The sequence below is a fragment of the Oncorhynchus tshawytscha genome, linkage group LG14 (genome assembly GCF_018296145.1).
Source record: "Oncorhynchus tshawytscha isolate Ot180627B linkage group LG14, Otsh_v2.0, whole genome shotgun sequence".
NCBI lineage: Eukaryota > Metazoa > Chordata > Actinopteri > Salmoniformes > Salmonidae > Oncorhynchus > Oncorhynchus tshawytscha.
In genome coordinates, this window is record NC_056442.1 from 31,136,065 (window position 1) to 31,163,955 (window position 27,891).

The 27,891-nt window shown below is 45.5% G+C and overlaps 2 protein-coding genes across 2 annotated transcripts in view; both read right to left on the reverse strand.

The window, feature by feature from the left end:
- LOC112267008 (tripartite motif-containing protein 3) overlaps positions 1–5,133 on the reverse strand; it is a 44,406-nt gene extending 39,273 nt beyond the window's left edge. The window contains exon 1 of the mRNA XM_042297348.1: positions 4,967–5,133. The gene's annotated coding sequence lies outside the window, so the exon portion shown is untranslated. The remainder of the gene's footprint in view (positions 1–4,966) is intronic.
- A 4,390-nt stretch (positions 5,134–9,523) lies between these two features.
- On the reverse strand, positions 9,524–23,482 carry LOC112267009 (inverted formin-2). Its single transcript, XM_024444999.2, has 13 exons — positions 23,218–23,482; positions 22,361–22,910; positions 20,562–20,623; positions 16,473–16,575; positions 16,119–16,204; positions 15,850–15,950; positions 15,455–15,525; positions 15,198–15,305; positions 15,037–15,107; positions 14,775–14,892; positions 12,627–12,791; positions 12,221–12,372; positions 9,524–12,088 (listed from the first exon to the last, which is right to left on the reverse strand). The coding sequence occupies exons 2-13, from the start codon at positions 22,730–22,732 to the stop codon at positions 10,669–10,671; spliced, it is 2,829 nt and encodes a 942-aa protein (XP_024300767.2). The 5' UTR covers positions 22,733–22,910; positions 23,218–23,482; the 3' UTR covers positions 9,524–10,668.
- Between the last annotated feature and the right edge of the window lie 4,409 nt (positions 23,483–27,891).

The following is a 27,891-nucleotide window of genomic DNA, read 5'->3' on the forward strand; positions in this document are numbered from 1 at the left end:
CCGTCAGTCAGGAGCTGCCAGAGCCGCCCGCCAGTCAAGAGCTGCCAGAGCCGCCCAGCCAGTCAAGAGCTGCCAGAGCCGCCCGCCAGTCAAGAGCTGCCAGAGCCGCCCGCCAGTCAAGAGCTGCCAGAGCCGCCCGCCAGCCAAGAGCTGCCAGAGCCGCCCGCCAGCCAAGAGCTGCCAGAGCCGTCAACCAGCCTGAGCTGCCCCTCAGTCCTGAGCCGCCAGTCAGGAGCTGCCAGAGCCACCCGCCAGTCAGGAGCTACCCCAGAGTCCGCCCGCCAGTCCTCCCATCTGCCAGGAGCTGCCAGCCTCAGCCAGCCAGGAGCTGCCAGAGCCGTCCGCCAGCCAGGAGCTGCCAGAGCCGTCAGCCAGCCAGGAGCTGCCAGAGCCGTCGGCCAGCCAGGAGCTGCCAGAGCCGTCGGCCAGCCAGGAGCTGCCAGAGCCGTCGGCCAGCCAGGAGCTGCCAGAGCCGTCAACCAGCCTGAGCTACCCCTCAGTCCTGAGCTACCCCTTAGTCCTGAGCTACCCCTTAGTCCTGAGCCGCCTGAGCCTCCCATCTGCCCAGCGCCGCCTGAGCCGCCCGTCTGCCCAGCGCCGCCCGTCTGCCCAGCACCATCTGAGCCGCCCGTCAGTCAGGAGCTGCCAGAGTCAGTCCGCCGTCCGCCAGCCAGGAGCTGCCAGAGCCGCCCAGCCAGCCAGGAGCTGCCAGAGCCGCCCGCCAGCCAGGAGCTGCCAGAGCCGCCGGCCAGCCAGGAGCTGCCAGAGCCGCCGTCAACCAGCCTGAGCTACCCCTCAGTCCTGAGCTACCCCAGGAGTCCTGAGCCCCCAGTCCTCAGGAGCCCCAGAGCCTGAGCTACCCCAGTCAGGAGCTGCCAGAGCCTCCCATCTGCCCAGCGCCGCCTCAGGAGCTGCCGCCCGTCTGCCCAGCGCCGCCCAGCACCATCTGAGCCGCCCAGTCAGCCAGGAGCTGCCAGAGCCGCCAGCCAGCCAGAGCTGCCAGAGCCGCCCGCCAGCCAAGAGCTGCCAGAGCCGCACGCCAGTCAAGAGCTGCCAGAGCCGCCCGCCAGTCAGGAGCTGCCAGAGCCGCCCGCCAGCCAGGAGCTGCCAGAGCCGCCCGCCAGTCAGGAGCTGCCAGAGCCGCCGCCCCAGTCAGGAGCTCCAGAGCGCCCGCCAGTCAGGAGCTGCCAGAGCGCCCCCAGTCAGGAGCTACCCCAGAGTCCGCCTACCCCCAGTCAGGAGCTGCCTGAGCCGCCCGCCATCTCAGGAGCTGCCAGAGCCCAGCCCGCCAGTCTGCCCAGCACCAGAGCCGCCCGCCAGTCAGGAGCTGCCAGTCAGTCCGCGTCCGCCAGCCAGGAGCTGCCAGAGCCGCCCAGCCAGTCAGGAGCTGCCAGAGCCGCCCGCCAGTCAGGAGCTGCCAGAGCCGCCCAGCCAGTCAGGAGCTGCCAGAGCCGCCCGCCAGTCCAGGAGCTGTCCAGAGCCGCCCGCCAGTCAGGAGCTGCCAGAGCCGCCCGCCCAGTCAGGAGCTGCCCAGAGCCGCCCGCCAGTCAGAGCTGCCAGAGCCGCCCGCCAGTCAGGAGCTGCCAGAGCCGCCCGCCAGTCAGGAGCTGCCAGAGCCGCCCGCCAGTCAGGAGCTGCCAGAGCCGCCCGCCAGTCAGGAGCTGCCAGAGCCGCCCGCCAGTCAGGAGCTGCCAGAGCCGCCCGCCAGTCAGGAGCTGCCAGAGCCGCCCGCCAGTCAGGAGCTGCCAGAGCCGCCCGCCAGTCAGGAGCTGCCAGAGCCGCCCGCCAGTCAAGAGCTGCCAGAGCCGCCCGCCAGTCAAGAGCTGCCAGAGCCGCCCGCCAGTCAAGAGCTGCCAGAGCCGCCCGCCAGTCAAGAGCTGCCAGAGCCGCCCGCCAGTCAGGAGCTGCCAGAGCCGCCCGCCAGTCAGGAGCTGCCAGAGCCGCCCGCCAGTCAGGAGCTGCCAGAGCCGCCCGCCAGTCAGGAGCTGCCAGAGCCGCCCGCCAGTCAGGAGCTGCCAGAGCCGCCCGCCAGTCAGGAGCTGCCAGAGCCGCCCGCCAGTCAGGAGCTGCCAGAGCCGCCCGCCAGTCCGCCGTCCCCCAGCCAGGAGCTGCCAGAGCCTGTTTGTCTTTCACTGTTTGTTTGTGGGTGATTGTTTCCGTGTCTGTGTTTTACACCACATGGTGCTGTTTTTGGTTTCGGTTATTCACGTTACGTTTATTGTTTTGTGTGGAGTGTTCAGTTTGTGTTTTAATAAACAACCATGGACACTTACCACGCCGCATATTGGTCCTCCGATCCTTCTCGCCTCTCCTCTTCAGACGAAGAGGAGGAAAACCATTACAGAAGGCTAATAAAGTCCACGTATGTGTCCAAATGGCATCCTATTCCCTAGTGCACTACTATTGACCAGGGCTCAAAGGGCTCTGGTAAAAAGTATTGCACTATATAGGGGATACGGGTTGCCTCCCACATTAACAATGTTCCAACATACATGCTGTTGCTCTAGGTCTGGGATTTCGAATTTCTGTATTTTATCTAACGGGTGGCATCCCTAAGTCTAAATATTCTTGTTACATTGCACAACCTTCAATGTTATGTCATAATTACGTAAAGTTCTGGCAAATTAGTTCACAATGAGCCAGGCAGCCCAAACTGTTGCATATACCCTGACTCTGCGGGCAATGAACGCAAGTGAAATGACACAATTTCACCTGGTTAATATTGCCTATGATTGATTGTTTTTTATAAGATAAGTTTAATGCTAGCTAGCAATTTATCTTGGCATCTACTGCATTCACGTAACAGGCAGGCTCCTCATTTAGTGCAATAGTTGGAGCGTTGGACTAGTTAACTGTACGGTTGCAAGTTTGGATCCCCTGAGCTGACAAGGTGAAAATCTGTCGTTCTGCCCCTGAACAAGGCAGTTAACCCACCGTTCCTAGGCCGTCATTGAAAATAAGAATGTGTTCTTAACTGACTTGCCTAGTTAAATAAAAGGTATAAAAAATATATATATAAAAATAAAAAATAAATAAAATCGGAAACTTGAAAATTAAAACTTGAAATCGTCCCTAATTAATCGGCCATTCCGATTAATCGGTCGACCTCTAGTTGATACTAATAGCAGTAAGGGTCAAATACAGTTAAGAATGAATCTCCTGCTGGCTGCCCTGAGGCTTAAAACACTATCACTCTATCTAATAACGTTCCAACAAATCACATCAAGTCAAATCAAATGTTTTAGTGTATTTTAAACCAATCAATTTACTTCACAGACTATGCATATTCCTGGAGGACACTAACTCACTCAGTGAAGAGGTAAAGTATAGGTCTCTTAACCTAGCTGTCCTTGTGGCTAAAAAACTGATAGGAGACAAGGTGAAGAATGATATTCTTCCCAGTTCCAACCACCTGTAGTGGTAAAATTACATAAGTGACAGCTGATACATCTCTGATGACAACTGGCTGCTGGTGACCCCAAGGAAGCACATAGATGTTCACTGACTGTCTTTCATGAACTCAACTGCAGGTGGTCTCCCTCTCTCTCCCCCTCCACAGCAGTCACAATGCACTATTGTCTATTAATCTCCCCTAAAGCAGCATGGAATTACAAGCAAAGACTTATTTCATGACATCATTAATACAGCACAGCACAATACTGCATTAGTACACATTATAACACGACAATAATAGTGACAGCATTGTGTAACCATTCAGACCAGTCCTAGGTTCAGACCATCCTCTGGTAGACCGTGGCCTGTGTCATCACTGCTGATGTCTGATCTCACACATGCAGGGCTGCCTGCTCTGAGCAAGACCAGGGCTGTGGCCAGCTCCCCTAATAGTGCACAATGTAATATACTAACAGATCTGGGAACATCTGTTAGCTGTAGTCAGCTCCCACCATTAATCAGACCTGACTGCAACAACCCAACATAACCCAGCACTGCAATGGACTAAAGCACACCTGGACATCTATAATGTTTGATGCAGGATAGGGGAGGTAGCTAGACAACCCACCCAGTGGCAATACAATGCCAAATGAAGAGCCATAGAATGACTTGAACATCGACCTAATCAGCTGATTCACATGAGCTTACTGTACCATTACCTAACATAACACTGAAACATAAGATCATTACCTAACATAACATATAATATTATTACGTTACATAACACTGAAACATAAGATCATTATCTAACATAACACTGAAACACAACATCATGTCCTAACATACAATCTTAGGGGGAAAAAAGGTTCCAAAAGTGTTTTTCAGCTGTCCCCATTGGAGGACCCTTCTTAGACCCTTTTGGGTTCCACGTAGAAATCTCTTCATGGAAGCCAAATGGCTTCTACCTGGAACCATAATGGTTCTACCTGGAACCAAAAAGGGTTAGTCAAAGGGTTCTACTTTGGGGACAGCTGGAGAAGCATTTTAGCACATTTCTTTTCTAAGAGTGTAACATTGAAACATAACATAGCAATTTCAGAATATAACATTGAAACAACATAAATATAGATAAACATAGGATAAATTATCCAAAATACAGTAACCTCATCCAGCCATGAGCCCTACCCATAGACTGCAGCATTGATGCCCACCTGCTAATGAGCAGAGCAAGCAGTCAGGAGCTAAAATGGAGAGGTGTGTGTGCATGTGCCATTTCCCACTCACATACAATGCCATTTCCCCTCTTATGAATAGAAAAGCTACAGCAACAGCTCAGAGCCGTAGATGCCAAGTGGTCAATAATCACTGCTTGTTCCTGTTCTGAGATTCACCGAACTGAGGCACAGATACCAGACGAGATACTGTAATCAATTATTCAAACTCTTCTTTGCATCCATATGTTGCGAGAAACCCTGGACATAGCACTGCACTGCACTACGGCTGGCTTGGGGAGAAAGCACCGAGAAAACAGCGAGACAGACAGAGAGAAGCGGAATGGGAGGATTGTACTCACATGAATTTCCAGGCAGCCTTAGAGAGAAGTGTCAGCATCCAAGTCCACAGCTGTCCATTGTCAGAGTCCTACTGTGTTATAACAGAATACACAGAGAGAACGGTGAGACAGGAATAAAGGGCAGGGTGTCTGCTGTGTTTGGGAAGAAAAGGAGCGAGAGACTGGGAGGGGAAGGAGAAGAGAAAGGAAGGGAGGGAGGGGCGGATCCGTACAAATACTGTTATTGATTGGCTTAGAGAGCAGTGGGAGGTGTTTGGCTGTCCAATGGGATATACGGCATGTAAATGAGATGTAAATGAGGTGGAGCATCTTCAGAATGTGATGGAGGGATAAGACTGTCTGCTGCAATAGGGTGTAACTTGTTTTAACCCCACCCCCTGCCCATAAAAGGACAAAGGATGCTTTTCACTCCCTTCTCTGGTGTCGTAATCAGGCTGCTATTTAAGATATAAGGAACACACAGAGAAGCTGTACAGAAGACAATGGCCAAGCCCTAATGACTGTATTTACCATTAATAAATATAGCCTAATGGTCTAGCTAGACTTTTATACAGATCACTTAGATGCCTACCCATTGAGCAACTGAGGGAGGGGGTGGGGATGAACTAGGATTCCAAACAAGATTCCAAATAATGGATCTAGCGGTTGGATAAACCCACAGTAGAAATGGCTTATCTTTATGGATGAGAAGTGGAGGGGGGAATGTGATTAAGGGATGTGAAAACAGTAGAGCAGACCAGCTAGGACTTCTGTATCCTGAAGGGTGAAAGACAAGAGGGTGGGGTGGTGCTACGGGGTTGGGGGGTATGGATAGGGGGTACATGTTGGGTGCAGTGGAGCATGCAAGGCGATGCTTTCAGAAGAGATGTCTAAAAATACCCCAATCCACACCCAATAAGGCCAGAGGAGGCGTCCCAAATGGCTCCCTGTTCCCTTTATGGTACACTACTTCTGACCAGGGCCCATGGGGTAAGTAGTGCATTATATAGTGATGCTCTATTTAGGGAAATAGTGCCATTTGGAACGCAGTCCAGGAGCATCTCTGGTGTTTCAACAACAAAGGCTTTTGATCCTCACGATTCTTTTGTTCTCTTCCAGAGCCACAAAGTACTTCATTAAGGGGTTTAGAAAACTGGTGCATCTAGTTGGAGGAGAGAAAGAGTGAGGGAGTCAAAGGAGAGAGAGAGGAGGGCGATACATGGTGGCAATAGGAGGTGATGTGTTTATGCTGACACAGGTGTGGAGGGGGTAAAGAGGGGGAGGAGGGGTGGAGGAGGTGCGGGGGCGGGCATAGACGGCCGTCTCAGGGTTGCATTGTAAGAGATGGGGTTGCTATGGAGACTGCATCCAGCCCAAATGGCAGCCAGACAGACAGGCAGACTCAGCAGCAGCCACAGAAACCAGACTGTACAGTAGATAACAGAAACCAGACAGTACAGTAGATAAGAGAAACCAGACTGTACAGTCGATAAGAGAAACCAGACTGTACAGTAGATACCAGAAACCAGACTGTACAGTAGATACCAGAAACCAGACTATACAGTATATACCAGAAACCAGACTGTACAGTAGATACCAGAAACCAGACTATACAGTAGATACCAGAAACCAGACTGTACAGTAGATACCAGAAACCAGACTATACAGTAGATACCAGAAACCAGACTAGCTGCTCCTCCTCTACACGTACATGTACTTAACGTCCATGTCCCAAATGGCACCCTATTTCGTAGATAAGTGTACTACCTCTTGTCGAAAGTAGTAAAATATATACTTGGGCTCCCTAGTGGCGAAGCGGTCTAAGGCACTGCAGCTCGGTGCAAGAGGCGTCACTATAGTCCCTGGTTTTGAAAGCTGTATCACATCTGGATTGGGAGTCCCATAGGGCGGCGCATGATTGGCCCAGTGTCCTCCGGGTTTGGGCGGGGTAGGCCATCACTGTAAATACAAATCTATTCTTAACTGAATTGCCTAGTTAATAACCTCTACAAGATCGGTGGGTCCCCTGCGGGACGGTTGACCTAACATAGGCTAATGTGATTAGCATGAGGTTGTAAGAAACAAGAACATTTCCCAGGACATAGACATATCTGATATTGGAAGAAAGCTTAAATTCTTGTTAATTTCACTGCACTGTCCAATTTGCAGTAGCTATTACAGTGAAATAATACCATGCTATTGTTTGAGGAGAGTGCACAGTTATGAACTTGAAAATGTATTAATAAACCAATTAGGCATATTTGGGCAGTCTTGATACAACATTTTGAACAGAAATGCAATGGTTCACTGGATCAGTCGAACACTTTGCACATACACTGCTGCCATCTAGTGGCCAAAATCTAAATTGCGCCTGGGCTGGCATAATACATTACGGCCTTTCTCTTGCATTTCAAAGATGTACAAAAAACATGCTTTTTCTTTGTATTATCTTTTACCAGATCTAATGGATTATATTCTCCTACATTCATTTAATATTTCCACAAAATTCAGCTACACTCTTCTCAACTTACATCAACAACATAGCTCTGGTAGTAAGAAGCTCTCTCATCCATTTATATGCAGATGATACAGTCTCATACTCAGCTGGCCCCTCCCCGGGTTTTTTGTGTTAAATGCTCTACAACAAAGCTTTCTTTGTGTCCAACAAGCTTTCTCTGCCCTTAACCTTGTTCTGAACACCTCCAAAACAAAGGTCATGTGGTTTGGTAAGAAGATTGCCCCTCTCCCCACAGGTGTGATTACTAGCTCTGGGGGTTTTGAGCTTGAGGTAGTCACCTCATTCAAGTACTTGGGAGTATGGCTAGATGGTACACTGTCCTTCTCTCAGCACATATCAAAGCTGCAGGCTAAAGTTAATCTAGAATTGGTTTCCTCTATCGTTATTGCTCCTGTTTCACCCCAGCTGCCAAACTAACCCTGATTCAGATCACCATCCTACCATGCTAGATTACGGAGACCTAATTTATAGACCAGCAGGTAAGGGTGCTCTCGAGCGGCTAGATGTTCTTTACCATTCGGCCATCAGATTGGCCACCAACGCTCTTTATAGGAAACATCACTCCACTCTATACTCCTCTGTAAACTGGTCATCTCTGTATACCTGTCACAAGACCCACTGGTTGATGCTTATTTATAAAACCCTCTTAGGCCTCACTCCCCCATATATGAGATATCTACTGCAGCCCTCATCCTCCACATACAACACCCGTTCTGCCAGTCACATTCTGTTAAAGGTCCCCAAAGCACACACATCCCTGGGTCGCTCGTCTTTTCAGTTCGCTGAAACTAGCGACTGAAACAAGCTGCAACAAGGTGAAAGGTAAAACTGGATAGTTTTATCTCAATCTCTTCATTCAAAGACTCAATCATGGACACGCTTACTGACAGTTGTTGCTGCTTTGCACGATGTATTGTTGTCTTTACCTTCTTGCCCTTTGTTTTGTTGTCTGTGCCCAATAATGTTCGCACTCTGCTTTGTGCTGCTACCATGTTGTGCTACGGCCATGTTGTGTTGCTACCATATTGTTTTCATGTTGTTTTGCTACCATGCTGTGTTGTCATGTGTTGCTGCCATGCTATGTTGTTTTCTTAGGTCTCTCTTTATGTAGTGTTGTTCTATATTTTTATATAATTTACTTTTATTTTTAATTCCAGCCCCCGTCCCCGCAGGAGGCCTTCTGCCTTTTGGTAGGCCGTCATTGTAAATAAGAATTTGTTCTTAACTGACTTTCCTAGTTAAAAAAATGTTCAATACATTTTTTTTATAATCACGACTCAAGTCACAAACAGTGCCACACTCTGATGTCCGTTGCCTGCAGAGCCCTCAAGTTCAATAGGTTTAACCCACATTCACTCCTCTCTCCCAGAGATCTCGACAACACAACAAGGTAATCCCTCACCCACCCGCAGGGGTTAGGCCTGCTTGCCTGGCCTAGCTAGGTGTCCCTACACCTGGTAGAATGGCAGAGCGGGATACATGGTGCAGAGCAGGATGCAAGGGGTACATTCTGGGGCTTCATGCTGAGGCCCTGGCTGCCAAGAGAGGCAGGGGATCCTTGGTCCTGGCAGAGCGGCAGGCTAGCTGGGGTACAGGGGGGTACATCCTTGGGGAGGCAGGTGGAGGCTGGGGTGCTGGGGGCCACATACTGAAGCAGTTTGGGGAGTACTTGCTGGGTCCCTCTCCCACCGTTGTGCTATGCCACCAGGTGCTGGTAACTTGGGTTGCATCCCAAATGGCACCCTATTCCCTATATAGTGCACTACCTTTGACAAGGGCCCATGGCCTGGCTCTCTCCAATTCTGAAAACTGAGACCTCAAAAACTTGGTTTGGGATTAGTGCCGTCCTCCCCACCATGGAGCTGCCTGCCATTCAGCTGGCTGTGCCTGGCTAAGACACTGGCTGTCTTTGTAACACTGACCCCAATAAGAGCAATAGTGTTTTGTTGTTTGTATAAGACTACTAAGAGCAGACGAGAAATATTCACCACGGTTGTGTTCTTTTCAAAACAGCAAGAGAAGAGGAACACTTTTATAAAAATAAGAAATTACGTGATAAATGTAATACAAAACACTTTTATTCTTTAACATTCTGTCCATGAAATGTTTTTTTTATCTTAATACTGTTTACTTCTCTTTACAGGCCCTCGTCGCTCGAAATTAATTGAATGTCATTTCTACAGCTCTGTAAATATATCCTCCGGCAATATATTGCAATACTACTGTAAATGGCAAAGATAGTTCCAGTATTTTCCAAGACAAAGATTACATTGGCTCCTCCTACTCAACAGTGGTTTTATTTTGCTGTGCATATTCAGTGAGAAGAATACTGATGTAAGAATATCACTATTATTAAAGACATTTGTAACAAATTAGGGTAAGTGTCATGCTCCTCTTTGTGGGAATATGTGGTGGTAGAATAAATAAACAGTCATTTGTTGGTGGCCTACAGCGGTGGTTTCCAACTGTTTTTGGTTACTGTACCACCAACTGAATTTAACTCTGCCTGGAGTACCCCTGAAGTACCCCCTCTTGTGTATTTTACCAGTAGGTCTATGGTCGTATTAGTGTTCTCAAGTACCCTTTGTCGATAGGCCAAGTACCCCTAGGAGTCCTAGTACCCCTGGTTGCGAACCACTGGCCTACAGGCACACTACATGTGGCGTTGTTATCTCACTCTGCCACCTAGTGGAATAAAGTTCACACTGCACTTTTGGACAAATTCTCCCAGTCCCAACATATCATACATTTTCCACTTCAAATCCACTTCAACAATCTGTTTGAATTAAACCTTTATAAAAATTAATGGCTGGATGGATATACATATATTTAATAGTCCATAGGGCCAGGTCCATAGAACAATGAAACATCTGCCTTAGTAGTCTGAATCTGAATTAATAGATGAATCAGGAGTCTAGAGCAAGTCTAGAGTCTATATCCTTGTTGTTAGCAAGGCTTGCTCTTCTTCCCCAGGCGTTCAAAGAAGGACATCAATCCATAGCCGTCTGGTTTGGGCTTCGGGCTCAGGGCTTGTCCAGGACAGACTCCTTTGTCCTGGACAAAGTGTCCTGGACAAAGTGTGTGTAGGTCTCTATGCTCACACTCTTGTACACCAGGTCTTGAACACCAGGTCTTGAACATCAGGTCTTGAACATCAGGTCTTGAACATCAGGTCTTGAACATCAGGTCTTGGACACCAGATTCCTCACATTGGCTTGCTCCTCTCTCCCAGGCGTTTAAAAAAAGACATGAATCCGTTGCCCTCTGAAAGTTTGGGCTTCGGGCTCTTAGAAGGGTTAGCCATATTGTGTTTGGGGCTCTGAGGAGGGTCAGCCTGTTTGGGTTTCTGGGAGACGAGTATATGGAGAGGAGCGGGAGAAAACTCCTTTATCTCCTCATCCTGGTTCTGGTTCAGTTCTAGGTGTAAGGAGGGAGGTTTTGTCTTGACTATAGAGGAGCTCTTGTCTTGGTTCAGCTCTCCTAGCTCTATGTGTGTAGGCCTCTCTGCTGCTGACAAGCTGTTGGACACCTTCTCCTGCTGGGCACCAGATGTCTCAGAGTGGTGAGGGATGGTGACTACCTCCAAGCCTCTGTTTTCAGAGTCCCTGGGGATGTTGAGACTTGTTGTCAAGTCTATGTGTTTTGACATGGAGCTATTTGACACCAGGCCTCGGACACAAGGCTTCTCAGAGTGGCCAGGGAGGTTGGTACGGTTAGGTCCTCCAGAGGCTCTTTGTTTCAGGGACTTCAGATCAGTGTCTTCTGACTTCATCCTCCCTGTGACCCCCAGAGTAGGAGATGGTGTAGCAGGAAAAGTAAACAGATCATCCTCTTCCTCTTCCTCAGTAGGAGGGGCTTTAGGGGTGAGGGTGAAGGTGTGTCTGCGGTTGAGTATTTCCTTGGGGGAGAGGTGAGGGTTGAGGAGGTATCTAGCCAGGCTCTCGCTGCCTCTACATGCATCTCCCAGCAGCCGCTGTCTGTCCTCTTGGAAGGTCCTCTGGTGAGGGGAGGTGGTGGTGATGGTGGAGATGGTGGAGGATGTAGCATTAGTGGACGTAGCGTTAGGTGATCTTGTGGAGGTGTTAGTATTATTGGTGGCATTAGGAGACTTCTGCTGCTCCAGGCCGTACTCCTCAGACGAAAGACTACCACGGCTGCTCTGATACCTCAGAACCTTCCTGGACACTTCACGCAACTTCTGGGCTTCTTCCTCATTTCCCTCCTCCTCCTCCTTTTCCTCCTTGTCCTTCATCGTCACTGAGATGGGTCTACCTGTGGAGGTGCAGGAGGAGGAGCTGCTGCTACCGGTTCTCCTGGTTGGCTGTGTAGAACCATGTGGTTTCTTAGGGTTCTGCTGTGTCTCCTCAGGATGTGGAACCACATTCTCCTTCAGGTTCCTTTTGCTGTGGGACTGGTCCTTCTGGTCACTCTGAGAGGTCCCAGCCAGATCTCTGGCTGAGTTCCACTCATTCTCCTTACACACCTCCGTGGCCTTGACACAACCTCGATTTCCCCGTTCTGCCGAGGGAAGGTTTGCTTGAATGGGAACCTCTGACAGTCTGCTAATGGTGGGGGAGGGCATGCCCGAGCCTTTTCTCCTTTGGGACACACGACTGGTCAGGACCCTAAATCAAATCAAACTTTATTCAAAGTTCATATGAATGTCACAACACACTTTTACAGAAAAAAAGAAAAACACGTTTAAAAAAGAAAACCAGAAAATAACAGATTATATTTCAAAAGAAAGTTTGACCAACTTCCGTAGTACGGACTCCAGGGCCACACCCTCCACGGCCTTGTCCCGTATGGAGCAGGTGGCGGTGGAACGGCGTTTAGCAGCATTAGCATCACTCAGCAGTCTGTCTCTGGTTCTCCTCTTTACCTCCGCCACCTCACGATCACGGTTCTCCTACACACAGATACAATAACACATGTTAGGGAGCCAGAGGCAATGAACACTGGAATCTACCAAGCAATCAGGGAAGGTTAAAGAGAAAAGAGAAACTACAGAGATAGTCATTGAAGACAAAATCCAGCCAAAAGTCCTCACACAGAAAAGAGTGAGATGGAGATCTATGTTCTCAAGGAGGCCAAGATGGCAGTCAGTAAATCAGAGAGCATAAAATAATAGTATGCAAAAGGAGTATATACACTATTTTTTACCTGGATGGCCTTCAGGAATTTCTCACAGAAAGAGTTGAAGATGGAGCAGCATTCATTCAGTCTGAACTTGCTGGGGTCTTCACAGAAGTACTCAGCCACTGAGTCACTGACTGAACCCAGCGACTGCAGAGAGAGCTCAGTCTCAGCCAGACGACACTCTGCTTCCTACAAGGGACCACACACAGAACAGAAATAACAAAGGTTGTGTCCCAAATGGCACCCTGTTCCCCATATACAGGGGGGCAAAAATGTATTTAGTCAGCCACCAATTGTGCAAGTTCTCCCACTTAAAAAGATGAGAGAGGCCTGTAATTTTCATCATAGGTACACTTCAACTATATGACAGACAAAATGAGAAAAAAAATCCAGAAAATCACATTGTAGGATTTTTAATTAATTTATTTGCAAATTATGTTGGAAAATAAGTATTTGGTCAATAGCAAAAGTTTATCTCAATACTTTGTTATATACCCTTTGTTGGCAATGACAGAGGTCAAATGTTTTCTGTAAGTCTTCACAAGGTTTTCACACACTGTTGCTGGTATTTTGGCCCATTCCTCCAGATCTCCTCTAGAGCAGTGATGTTTTGGGGCTGTTGCTGGGCAACACGGACTTTCAACTCACTCCAAAGATTTTCTATGGGGTTCAGATCTGGAGACTGGCTAGGCCACTCCAGGACCTTGAAATGCTTCTTACGAAGCCACTCCTTCGTTGCCCGGGCGGTGTGTTTGGGATCATTGTCATGCTGAAAGACCTAGCCACGTTTCATCTTCAATGCCCTTGCTGATGGAAAGAGGTTTTCACTCAAAATCTCACGATACATGGCCCCATTTATTCTTTCCTTTACACGGATCAGTCGTCCTGGTCCCTTTGCAGAAAAACAGCCCAAAAGCATGATTTTTCCACCCCCATGCTTCACAGTAGGTATGGTGTTCTTTGGATGCAACTCAGCATTCTTTGTCCTCCAAACATGACAAGTTGAGTTTTTACTAAAAAGTTCTATTTTGGTTTCATCTGACCATATGACATTCTCCCAATCTTCTTCTGGATCATCCAAATGCTCTCTAGCAAACTTCAGACGGGCCTGGACATGTACTGGCTTAAGCAGGGGGACACGTCTGGCACTGCAGGATTTGAGTCCCTGGCGGCGTAGTGTGTTAATGATGGTAGGCTTTGTTACTTTGGTCCCAGCTCTCTGCAGGTCATTCACTAGGTCCCCCCGTGTGGTTCTGTGATTTTTGCTCACCGTTCTTGTGATCATATTGACCCCACGGGGTGAGATCTTGAGTGGGGAGATTATCAGTGGTCTTGTATGTCTTCCATGTCCTAATAATTGCTCCCACAGTTGATTTCTTCAAACCAAGCTGCTTACCTATTGCAGATTCAGTCTTCCCAGCCTGTTGCAGGTCTACAATTTTGTTTCTGGTGTCCTTTGACAGCTCCTTGGGCTTGGCCATAGTGGAGTTTGGAGTGTGACTGTTTGAGGTTGTGGACAGGTGTCTTTTATACTGATAACAGGTTCAAACAGGTGCCATTAATACAGGTAACGAGTGGAGGACAGAGGAGCCTCTTAAAGAAGAAGTTACAGGTCTGTGAGAGCCAGAAATCTTGCTTGTTTGTAGGTGACCAAATACTTATTTTCCACCATAATTTGCTAATAAATTCATAAACAATCCTACAATGTGATTTTCTGGATTTTTTTTCTCATTTTGTCTGTCATAGTTGAAGTGTAACTATGATGGAAATTACAGGCCTCTCTCATCTTTTTAAGTGGGAGAACTTGCACAATTGTTGGCTGACTAAATACTTTTTTTTGCCCCACTGTAGTGCAGCAGTGTTGAATAGACCCCTATGGGTCCTGGTCAAAAGTAGTGCACTATACAAAGGGAAAAGGGTGCCATTAGGGTCGCAATGTACATTTTTGAACCTACAGGGGACCACAAACATCAATAACCTCATCACTGGTCCTAGAGTTGTAGAATTACCACCAGAGGTTATTAAGGCTAAGGGCCCAGAGTTTTTTCTGGTCAGGTTATGTGGTCAGGTAAAACTTGTGGCCCTGGAAACATTATATAGGTATACAGTATTGGGGAAAGTAGCGATACAAGATCTGAAAGGAATGGAGAATACACAGGCAGGCTACCTCACCTTGAGAAAGTTCTCCATCTGAGCCCGTAGCTCCTCCTGTTTCTGCGCCTCCTCCTTCGCCTCCTTTACTTTCTTCAATTCTCTCTGAAACTCACTCTCTATGTCCTCCTTATGGATCCTACAGGGGGGGCAGAACACAAATATCAATCATTCAATACAGACAAACAGAAAAGCACAATCATTACAATAGAATGCCTTACTGTGGGGCAAACAGCAATATTAAAGATATTGTTGAAGCGTGTAAGACACTCTGTATCTGTACCTTGCTGCATCAGCGATGTGTGTGAGTTTGTCCGGGAATTTCAGCAGGGCCACATCAACCTTCTGAGCTTGCTACAATCGACATAAACATGAACAACTGTTGCATCAGAGACAAACAATATTCTAGATAAAGGATAAGTTTTAAATAAGGGTTCTCCTTACCATGACTACATAGTGCATGAGGTTCATGCCTGGTTTGTTGGCCCTTGTGTCCACTAGTTTCAGTAGCGATGCCACCCTGAAGCCAATGGCACTGCCGGCATAGCCACCCTATGGACACACAGAGGACAAGTGAGAGACAGTCAGTAAGGCTGACAAATTAACGTGAGGATTACTCAAAGCTTGTAGAATGAGTTTATAACATATATAAAGGTATACAGTATATTATATAATCGATGATATCATTGTTTTCCACTCACAGCGTTCATGTAGTTTCCAGTCTTCAGAACCAGGCGGATCACAGAGTGTAGATCGTCACTCTCTAACAGCTCTGGAGGGAGAGACGGACGGACGGACGGACGGACGGACGGACGGACGGACGGACGGACAGACAGACAGACAGACAGACAGACAGACAGACAGACAGACAGACAGACAGACAGACAGACAGACAGACAGACAGACAGACAGACAGACAGACAGACAGACAGACAGACAGACAGACAGACAGACAGACAGACAGACAGACAGACAGAAGAGACAGAAGAGACAGAAGAGACAGAAGAGACAGAAGAGACAGAAGAGACAGTTGAGTTTAGTACAGATACACACTGGCCTTATTAAGATCCAGATCACATGCAGACGCAAACTCTACCTTTTCCAGCTGTGATCATGGTGGCGATGGATTGTTTCATTTCATCCATGAGTGGAAAAAACTCTTCTTTGAGAACTAAACTGTTGAGGCGCTCCTCATAACTAAAAGAAAGGGTACGAATAATGATTCATATTCTATAACACAACAGGCATTCAAGACATAGAAAACACAAAACTGTTCAAAACGGTGAATTAGATGTTTGTAGACGGTTCAACACTCACTCACTCACTCACTCACTCACTCACTCACTCACTCACTCACTCACTCACCTGGGAACCTTGATAAGTAGCATCATAAACAGGTCTGCTTCAGGAAGAGCTGACTGGTCCCCTTTAAACCCAACTAGCTGCTTCACCTGCACACACACAACACGTATTCATCTTAGTAAGACAATTATGGTAAGGGTTGTAACTTGGGAGAACACTGTTATAACTGTCTCTCAAGCTAAATATGATCAGTTCACTGTGGTAGTTAGCATCAACAATGGCGGCAAGCTGGCGGAAAACCTCAGCTCCCACAATGGTGGTCGAACTGGAGCTTGCCCTATGTGGGACAAGAGTGCCAAAGAGACAGCGGCTTGATCTATGCTTGTCTACTGGGAAAGGCTGTGTGAAGTACTGTACCTCTTCTTTCTCTGGCAGCAGCTTACACAGCTCCTTCAGTTTACCTGTCCCAAATTTCAATCCGTTTCCTGAACTGATGTCCTTGATCATGTCCCCTACTGGCCTGGGGAGAGACACAGACACTGATCAGTTACTGTATTATAACCAACATAACTTTGGAACAGGGGCGACCCATCATTCAGGGCAGATGCGGCAGAGACCTACCTTTTTTGAGCCCCACATGTTTTGCAAAAAAAGAAAAACACATTTGAGGGGAGGGGGGCTTGCCTGTTTTGCATGTTATTTTGGCATTAATATGTGTCACATATCAGTTTGCAAACAACAACAAAAAATATATATATAATTGAGTTAATAAAGCCGCATACGAACATGGTCTATTTTTTGTTTTCTTGAGTAAGGCAGCTCCAAAATGCAGGTGTTTCAGCCTAGCTCAGTGCTTTCTGTGGTGGTGGGGCAAGCCAGCAGAAAATATGGAGAGTTACGCCGTGATTGGCTCAGTGTTCTGTCACTCATGGGGACACTACGTCACCGCGAAGTGTAAGGGGAGACCTTGAAAATTCTAGCCCTTTGGCTACTGACATAGAGTTACATTAGAAGTGCCCATCCAAGAAGGCTCAAGGTCATTGGCCACAGATAATATGATGTCAAATCACGTTATATGTACAGTAGCTTAGATCGGACTGATCATGTCAACATCATACTTTCAAAATCTTAGCTAGCAGTCATCATCATGAATGAAGTCGACAATCTACTGGCAAATCGTTTTCAATCCTTGTCGTATGAAGAGAAATTATAGATAGAACGTATCAGTGCTCCTTGGCCATTGGACATAAACATTACACAACAAGTTGTAAATCGCAAATTCAACAATGAGTGGTTTGGAAGGAAGTGAGCACAGCACAACAAGGTGAGTCTAAAAATGTATTGTATGCTGCTGCATACATTATGTAATATGCCAGGGAGATATGTATACTGTAGCTAAGAATGTGATAACGTTACTAAGTGTATGTTGTGTAGTAAACTGTTAGTAGCCCATGTGCCTGATGCTAATAATTTGGTCCCTTTTCCCCTCTTAATTTTGCCTACTGTTCTGACTTCGTGGTGCACATGTAGCCTATAGCCTGTTCTAGAGAAATGCAATCATTGAATATTGTAAGAGCTTTCATTGTCTTCTTATATGCCCCCTTTATTTATCCTACGGTTCTGACTTAGGGTACAGGTAGAATACTGTAAGAACGGCCCATGTTCTGAATTCGTTTGCTGTACAGTTAAAAAGTGCTGAACAAATAGCTATATTGATAATGTCTGTCCTAGCTTGATCATTAATGTCTTAATCTAAATGTACGGATTGCCTCTTATCCGCTCGTCGTTCTCTTATACCATAGTTTGTACATCTCAAGTGTCAGTAGAAACCACATTTGTTTAAACAAGTCAGCCATATCAGATGTGATTTTTAAAAAGGCAGTCAATTGGCTGAATTAACTGTTTCGCTGCCAGACAAGGCTCCGCGATAGCCAGATGTAGCAGTGGTAAAGTGTTGGGACTGCTGTTGGGACTCTGCTGTTGGGACAGGTTTATGTAGGCCCTTTTTATTTATTATTTCACCTTTATTTAACCAGGTAGGCTAGTTGAGAACAAGTTCTCATTTGCAACTGCAAACTGCGAGTCTGGAAGGAGAGTTTACAGTCTAGCCAGACACCTAGGTATTTATAGTTGTCCACATATTCTAGGTCGGAACCGTCCAGGATGTTAATGTTAGTCGGTCGGGCGGGTGCGGGCAGCGAACAGTTGAAGAGCATGCATTTGGTTTTACTAGCATTTAAGAGCAGTTGGAGGCCATGGAAGGAGTGTTGCATGGCATTGAAGCTCGTTTGGAGGTTAGTTAGCACAGTGTCCAAGGAAGGGCCAGAAGTATACAGAATGGTTTCGTCTGCGTAGAGGTGGATCAGGGAATCGCCCGCAGCAAGACAGAGAAAAGAGTCGGCCCGAGAATTGAACCCTGTGACACCCCCATAGAGACTGCCAGAGGTCCGGACAACATGCCCTCCGATTTGACACACTGAACTCTGTCTGCAAAGTAGTTGGTGAACCAGGCAAAGCAGTCATTAGAAAAACCAAGGCTATTGAGTCTGCCGATAAGAATACAGTGATTGACAAAAGAATACAGTGATTGAGTCGAAAGCCTTGGCCAGGTCGATGAAGACGGCTGCACAGTACTGTCTTTTATCGATGGCAGTTATGATATTGTTTAGTACCTTGAGCGTGGCTAAGGTGCACCCGTGACCGGCTCGGAAGCCAGATTGCACAGCGGAGAAGGTACAGTGGGATTCGAAATGGTCAGTGATCTGTTTATTAACTTGGCTTTCAAAGACTTTAGATAGGCAAGGCAGGATGGATATAGGTCTGTAACAGTTTGGGTCTAGGGTGTCACCCCCTTTGAAGAGGGGGATGACCGCGGCAGCTTTCCAATCTTTAGGGATCTCGGACGATACGAAAGAGAGGTTGAACAGGCTGGTACAAGGGGTTGCAACAATGGCGGCGGATAGTTTTAGAAAGAGAGGGTCCAGATTGTCTAGCCCAGCTGATTTGTACGGGTCCAGGTTTTGCAGCTCTTTCGGAACATCTGCTGTCTGGATTTGGGTGAAGGAGAAGCTGGGGAGGCTTGGGCGAGTAGCTGTGGGGGGTGGGCGGAGCCGTTGGCCGGGGTTGGAGTAGCCAGGAGGAAGGCATGACCAGCCGTTGAGAAATGCTTATTGAAATGTTCGATTATCATGGATTTATCAGTGGTGACCGTGTTACCGAGCCTCAGTGCAGTGGACAGCTGGAAGGAGGTGCTCTTGTTCTCCATGGACTTTACAGTGTCCCAAAACTTTTTGGAGTTAGAGCTACAGGATGCAAATTTCTGCTTGAAAAAGCTAGCCTTTGCTTTCCTGGCTGACTGCGTGTATTGGTTCCTGACTCCCCTGAACAGTTTCATATCGTGGGGACTATTCGATGCTATTGCAGTCCGCCACAGTTTGTGGGCACCGTTATAGTGCAATTAATCTATTGTTTAGTGTTGTATCGTGGCTTTGCTGGCATGCATAATTTTTATATATATATATTTTGCCCCACCAAGATTTACATGCTAAAATTGCCACCGGTTTGGAAACTTCATCGACTGATTCATCCACTAGGTTCTCCTAGGAGCCTAGTCAAGGAGAAGTGCTGTGATTCATTAATCTCCAACTACACAAAGTGATTCTTTTTCTGAATTACTCATGTTCTAGGGTTGGGTCTCTAAATGTGTTGCTCATTTCCTCTGTGCCAGGTTTCATTAAGCCTGGTAAGCAAGGCTCCTTCTTTCCCCATGGGTTGAACACCCTCTTAGTGCATTTTTCCACTTTAACCAACCACAGACAAGCTCTTACCTGCTATACATATACACCTACAGCTGAACTGGAACAATGTTTTCTTTCCTCAGAAGCACAAGAATAAAAACGCTGACACAGAAATACAGAAGAGAGAAAACTGCATCCAGAAATGGACATTACAGATAAATGTAATAATAAAACATTGAGATGATAAGGCTTTTATGTCTTTTTGAGTTGTCTGTCTGCGAGAACAGTACAATCTTCAGAAAATTAGGTACTGTAGCCAATGGCATGTAGTAATATTGTAACACATAACACAGTCATACTGTGGGCCTACAGAGAAAATAGTTTAGTAACACATTAATGCCATTTTTCAATAGTTCATTTGTGGAATGACCTGAGTGCACTGTTCCTGCATTAGTGTTATCATGTAGAGCCGACCTGTTGGGACAAGCTGCTGTACCTCAGACACACGGAGCTGGGAATGTCTGCTTATACTTGAGCATACCTGCATACTTGAGATGCAACCACGGTGTCTTCTTTAACTTGACACACGTGGATCTGACAAACCCTCCACACCTTCAGCACACTCCCAGTTTATGTCTGAGTCCCAAATGGCACCCTATTCCCTATATTGTGCACTACTTTAGATCAGACTCTGGTCAAAAGTAAAGCACTATATAGGGAATAGTGTGCCATTTGGAATGCATTCTATATTTGCCTCTCTCTGACATACCTCTTGAACTGTTTCAGGAAGATCCCAACATTCATGCTCCTCTTGGAGTTCAGAATGGAGACCTGGGGGTGGTGGGTCACATAGGCATGAAGTCATCAGTTAGTCAATAAATAATGTTTGTCATACCAGAACACACATACGCACACAGACACACACACATGAAGACATCAGTAGGTCAATAACAGGCGTTGAGTCTATCAGGAGCTCAGCATTTAGCTTAAACAGTCTTCTCCTTTATCCCAAATACATCATCATTCACAAACAAACAACGGATGGCAAAGATTTTACTGGTTTGATTGACTTGTTTTTGAGAGCCCATGATAAGCTATTGCAACAGCTGTCAACATACTGACATTCCTACGTCATGCTCATCTATACTGAGTTAGAAACAGGGACAGGTAAGAGACTAAAGGCCAGTTTCAATAGCTCCACATTTGACCTTTATTGAACTGCCAAGGTAGCCTAAATGTGACAGCAGGGTGGTTTCACTAGCAAACAACAAGATACAAAAGTAGAGGATCAAAAATAGGTTTGTTAATATGACAATAGCATTGTATACCAGGACAATGATTCACAACAGTTCCGTAAAATCAAGAACCATCACTCACAGGAAGGGAAGTACTGTATCTTAATTGAACCCACAGCCCTGTTCATTGTTATAGAGGTAGCAATGAATGCTGGTTTACAATACATACAAGTATCAACTGTATGGCAACAATTAGCACATATTAGTGGTTCATTTACTCTCCCTGGGCAAACTGATGAAGATTAGTTAGGCTATATTGACTCTGCCCACCCGTTTAAACCAGATTAGATCACCTCTGCTGATGAACTCATGCTGCTTGCAGAGTGCAAATATTTATAATCAACCTATATACTCTGAGAGTTTAGTCAAATCAAGCACTCTATCAGTTGGCATTCAAATGATGGTAAAGGCTTGATAGGTGTGTGGACAGAAAGGTAAGACAGCCTTCCAGTTACAGCATGTTAATGAATCATATAAAAAGACATCAGTGTAGAATCGCATCCAAGCTTCGCTCACGCTGACTGGCTTGTTTGGAACACTTTCGCTAATACATTATTGCTTCCTGATGTACTTGAGTTTGATCCAAGTGAAGTGCACAAAGAATCTTGCTAAAGCCACACTAAGAGAGTGGTAGCTTCCCAATTGGCACCCTATTCCCTTTATAGTGCACTACTTTTGCTCCGTCCTAGACCAAAAAAAGCACCATCATGGAACCATGGGCTGATGGAATTGACGTATTTCCCAACCTCCACCTAGCCACCTTAACCGTAACCCTAACCCTGGCCACTATGACGACATGACCGAGCCTGTTTCAACAGAAAGGCTGTAGGAAAACAACACATCACCCTGTGATACTGTGATGTACACACAAACTCCACAACACACACTTCCTGAGAAAATCAATCAGGGTCTAAAGAGCATATGTCAACATATCCAACATCTTTGGTCGTAAACAGAACAAATATTCATATTCAATATGCTGTTTCGGTCTCTCGTCTACTCCCAGAAAGTATAGATGCTCAATACAAACTCTCAGGTGAGAAATCATGAGCAAGAGAAGAATGACAGAATTATGCATGACATTGGAGAGGCCTTGGCTGGGACCAGATAGGATATGTACGCCTCACAGACTTATACAGTATCTGATCGAGGAGCAAAGTAGCTGATGTGGTACCTCTTGACTTGTACTCAGCTACAACTCACACACTTCTCTCCAGCTGCCAGTATCAAGCTAGAGAAGTGACTCCTGGTACAGAAGGTTAGGTCAACTCACCACTTCTGTGCCCTGGCTGTTGGTTGGCTTGCCTCTGATACTCTGTCTGTTCAGAGCCTTTTGTCCCTGTCCCTGCTGCTGGCTATGACTGAACAGCTCCTCAATCCTCCTAGTGTCCAGCTCATACTCTCCCAGGGTCTTCTCTTCCGTCCAGATGTTGTGTTTGCCCACCACCACGTGTTTGGGGATCGCATCCCAGTTGAAGTTACGCATCTTGGAGACATTAAGCTGACGGCCTGTGGATGGCCCGAAGCCTATGCCAGGGGGAGGAGGGGGCCTGGGGGAGGGGGCAGGGGGAGGTGGTGGGGGGGCAAGGGGAGGTGGTGGAGGAGGAGGAGGAGGAGGAGGTGGTGGAGCGATTGCTGATTCCATCTTAAGTTTAAAGGAATTAGATGGACCAAGGATCAGGAACAGATCATGGTATCATCACTATGGCTTCATCATCACCTCCATTTTGTACACGTAAATTGTCACATAAATGTTATTCAATTAGTGTTGAATACCAATTATTGAATACGGTGATATAATCCTTTTCCTTGATTGAAACCCCCTGTAAAGAAACAATGGTGCCGGTAAATCTTTAACACAGAATGTTAGGCATGCAGCATAAATTACGTCCCTGTACTGTATTGCCCAGCACAGAACAAGTATCGTGACAAATGAGACACCATATCAACAAATGCTGAATTGAAAAGACATTGAAAGCAGTATAATTATAAAATACGTGTATGAATTTACAAATCAAAAGCATCCACCAGAAAAACGGAATACAGTAGGCTACCTATTTTGATCAGGTTTTATCTTTAGTCTACTAGTGTGTGATAAATGAGGGAAGAGGATTCTGTATCAGACCTTACCTGCTCGATATCCAACGTTCCACCAAGAGTAAAAACTATTTCGAAAAATCAAAAACTACAATTCAATCCAGTAGTTAGTCCGACGTCTTCCTCTTCAAACTTCAACATCAGAGGTGTGAGTTGAGTTGACTACTACCACTGGACAGCTACCAGCGCTGTCAGGTTTCCACTAGATAATACATACACAAAGTCAAGTGCCACAGCTACATAGTCAAAATTGGCCCCAAAAAATAAATAATAATTTTGTTGTTAATTTAAATTTAGGGTTAGGCATAAGGTTAGCAGTGTGGTTAAGGTCAGGGTTAAGGTTACGGTTAGGTTTAAAATCAGATTTTAAGAAGATCAATTGTAGAAATGGGCGGGGTTTAGCCATAATTACGACTTTGTGGCTGTGCTAACTAGGGACGACCGCAGTGTCAGAGAAGTAAAAGCATGTCGCAACTTTACCTGCGTACGGACTGAGTCGAACGATGTATATAAACCCTTGATTACTCAAATTATGTATTGGCGATTGAGAGGGCTTGAAGCCACCTGTCGGCCATATTGGCACTCCCTGGTAGATCAGTCCTCCATAGGAATGATTGGAATTTTATAGTACTTCAATTACATTTTTCAAGGACAGAATGACATGTATATAAGTATTTTTTTGTTGTAGTGGAAAAAGTGACATTAGTCATCTCAAAAAATTCTACTTTATGGAAAATGTTTTTATATATATGTACATTACCAGTCAGAGGATTGGACACCTGTTTATTCAAGGGATTTTCTTTATTTTTACTATCTTCTACATTGTAGAATAATAGTGAAGACATTGAACCTGTGGTAGAAATCAGGTAGTAATGCAAAAAGTGTTTAACAAATCAAAATATATTTTATATTTGAGATTCTTCAAAGTAGCCACTCTTTGCCTTGATGACAGCTTGCACGGTCTTGGCATTCATAAAAATGAAGAAAAAACATTGAATTAGTAGGTGTGTCCAAACTTTTGACTGGTACTGTATATACTGCATATATATATTTGTTTTATGTTTAGCTCACATAATATAATTTAAAAGTATGCATTAAGGTGTCTATAATAGAATACATGTGGCAAAAACAAATTTAGATATTAATAAATGCATTTCTATACCTTCCAAAATATTGGAGTGCCAAGATGGAGGCACGGTGGCTTCAACACAGTGCCCCTATAAATCATCTAGTGTATATATAAATGATTGACTGAGCTCAATGCCCTGTTAACCCCCTAACTGCCCGTGCCATATTCCATTCTGACAGAAGTACTGTAAAATTTGGACTGTGTCTGTTTACAGTAGGCCTAGTGTTCCTACTGAATTATCACAAAGTTTTACTTGATATAATCCAGTAAAATGTAAACAGTGTGAAACTGTTCATATGCGATGTACAACAAGGCTATAATGGGGTTGAGTGAAGACCAGTGTGGGCTGCATCACTGACTAAATTGAGTCATTGTCAGTTGATACATATAAAACGGTCAATTTGTTAATGCTTTCCTTGTACCTATGTTTGTCCTGTGTAAATATCATTTTTTCTTTGGGTTCTGAAATCCGTAGTTTTTTTTATAAAAGTCTAATTTTATGCGATGTCTGTCAAACTAGTAATGTGCCTCGTAATCCATTATTTTTCGATGGAGTAGGAAGTTCAAATCAAATAATTTTGTATTTGTCACATGCGCCGAATACAACGGTGTAGACTTTAAAATGCTTGCTTACAAGCCCTTCCCAACGATTCAGAGTTAAAAATATAATACAAATAGTAACATGAGGAATAAAATACACAAGAATGAAGCCACTGAGTGTACAAAACATTAGGAACACCTGCTCTTTCCATGACATAAACTCACGAGGTGAATCCAGGTGAAAGCTATGATCCTTTATTGATGCCACCTGTTAAATCCACTTCTATCAGTGTAGATGAAGGGGAGGAGACAGGTTAAAGAAGGATTTTTATGACTTTAGACAATTGAGGTATGCATTGTGTATGTGTGCCATTTAGAGGGTGATGCAGCCAGTCAAGATGCTCTCGATGGTGCAGCTGTAGAACATTTTGAGTATCTGAGGGCCCATGCCAAATCTTTCCAGCCTCCTGAGGGGGAAGAGATGGTGTCGGGAACTCTTGTGGACCCCAAGGAAACTTAAAGCTCTCGGCCTGCTCCACTACAGCCCCGTCAATGTGGATGGGGGCATGCTCTCCCCTCTGTCTCCTATAGTCCACAATCAGCTCCTTGGTCTCACTGACGTTGAGGGAGAGGTTTTTGTCCTGGCACCACACTGCCAAGTCTCTGACCTCCTGTAGGCTGTCTCATTGCCGTCGGTCAGCAAACTTGGCGATGGTGTTGGAGTCGTGTGTGTCCACATAGTCGTGGGTGAACAGGGAGTACAGGAGGACACTAAGCACAGACCCCTGAGGGGCCCATGTGTTGAGGGTCAGCATGGCGGCGGCGTTGTTGCCTACTCTCACCACCTGGGGCCGGCTCACTAAGAAGTCCAGGATCCAGTTGCAGAGGGAGTTGTTCAGTACCAGGGTCCCGAGCTTGGTGATGAGCTTGGAGGGGACTATGGTGTTGAACACTGAGCTGTAATCTATGAATAGCATTCTCAGATAGTTATTTCCCTTCTTGTCCAGGTGGGAGGTAAGACTTAAAGCAGCCACTTGACCACTTGATACTTTAATAAATATCCATTCTTTAACACTTACTGTCTACCTGTACTTGTCCTGGTTGTTATAGAGTTGTCAGTTGGATATGGAATCGATTGTTTTTTATAAAAAATGTCATACTATGCGTCCCCTGCCAAAACCAAAACATCTGCTGTGCAATGACAGGCTGCTCCTTCTCCATTAACAAATAATGGCTCCCTTGGCATTGAAGAATAGACATTTTTACAAGCATCGATTGACAGCAACTCGATGCAGTTGGAGGTTCAGTCCTCCCACTGTCATCGCCACTCAACTCCATTGTACTTGTACATCGTGGAGTTGAGGAACCCGGCTAATGCGATTTCCATACCTGGGCTAGAGTGTGTTCTTGCCTGGAGCTGTGAAACTGGTAATGCAAATACAAACTTTGGTTTTGTCCATACAATCTACCTGAGCTGCTGAACCGGTCTTCACCGTATCCACCTAAGCATCACAGTATATCATTTATTTCTACCTCCAAAAGCTTCAAACACCCTAACAGAGCTTTGTATTCCCGCTAACAGACCCCTGACCACCACCACAAATTCCTATACAGTCATTCAACCTTCGATGTTGGATCCAACACTGCTCTTGAACTGTTTATGCTACAAACACCAAACCAATGTTGACATGTGCAGTCTGACTCAATTTAGATTGCTTCAACACAGTTTTTTTGCTACCACTCATAAGGCTATTTCATAAACTACTGTATAAACCTTGTTGTCCTCATTCATTTCACTGGTGGAACAACTGCCACAGAACTTTCAGAATGTTCCAACAAAAATATTTTGAACCGTAAAAACATATTCGATCGATTATGCTACATTAACATACCGTCGTTGTCTGACAAAAACCTCATTTCCATTTTTGCAGAGTAAATATATATATATATTTGTTACTTTGTTTTATATGACACTTTCTGTATCTTCAACTAAACACATTCAGCGGTTCAAGGCCTGACCATCTTTTGGGATATTACATTTCAGATGCCCTAGACTTTTTAGATGAAACATTTGAACATCAGGACACTGGAATTCATCACATCACTGATCATGTTGTTGACATGTATGGCATGATTAAATAGCAATACCCTGTGATTAAACATGGCGCACATCCCAAATTGCACCCTATTCCCTGTTAGTGTACTACTTTTTACTGGTCAAAAGTAGTGCTCTATGTAGGGAATATGGCGCCATTTGGAATAAACCATTGAGACCCCTCGATCCACTGTCAAACTGATAGGTCAGAGAGATAAGATACAGCACGGTTCAAGCAGACAAAGAATTGAACTCCAAACTTTTGTTCCCTAATGAAAATATTCCTGAATCACATTTATTTAACTAGGCTAATCAGTGAAGAACAAATTCCTATTTTCAATGACGACCTAAGAACAGTAGGTTCTTAGGTCTGCCTTGTTCATGGGAAGATCAATAGATTTTTACCTTGTCAGCTCGCGGATTCGATCTTGCAACCTTCCAGTTACTAGTCCAACACTAACCACTAGGCTACCTGCCGCCCTATTTACATTGAGCAGGATTATAATGAACGAACTACACATTTTTTAATTAATAGCTGTAGAATGGTGTGATCCTAGCAATGAAAAAGTAATTTACATTTTGAATCTTGATTTATCTCAAGAAAAAAGGTCAGTTTCAATCAGACACAGATTGTGTATTTTTTTTTTTTGTCTCAAATATTGCCTATTACCTGGTGGAACAGATACAATAGGTTTGTCAACAGGCCGATGAAAGACATCCTATACATTCACACGCTTTTTAATAGACCAGATAGCTACCACTGACTTCAGCAGATACAAATCAGATAAAACTCAGCTTAATCTAGACTTAACCCTGATAGCAGGGTTGAGTCACAAAAGGCCTATTCCCAATACAGAGCACAACTCAAACAGATAAAAAGGGGCCATTTGGGACACAGAGGAGTTTCCTGATTAACAGTAAAGAAGACAATCACAGATGGAAG

What these genes read in the sequence shown, in the direction of transcription:
- LOC112267009 (XM_024444999.2), bottom strand. Translation starts at nt 22,732, where the DNA reads ATGGAATCAGCAATCGCTCCACCACCTCCTCCTCCTCCTCCTCCTCCA. An exon ending in TGCTGCCAGAGAAAGAAGAG is followed by an intron (nt 16,205 to 16,472) that starts GTACAGTACTTC and finishes GTGTGTGTGCAG; the next exon opens with GTGAAGCAGCTAGTTGGGTT. An exon ending in AGATGGAGAACTTTCTCAAG is followed by an intron (nt 12,792 to 14,774) that starts GTGAGGTAGCCT and finishes GGTCCCTTGTAG; the next exon opens with GAAGCAGAGTGTCGTCTGGC.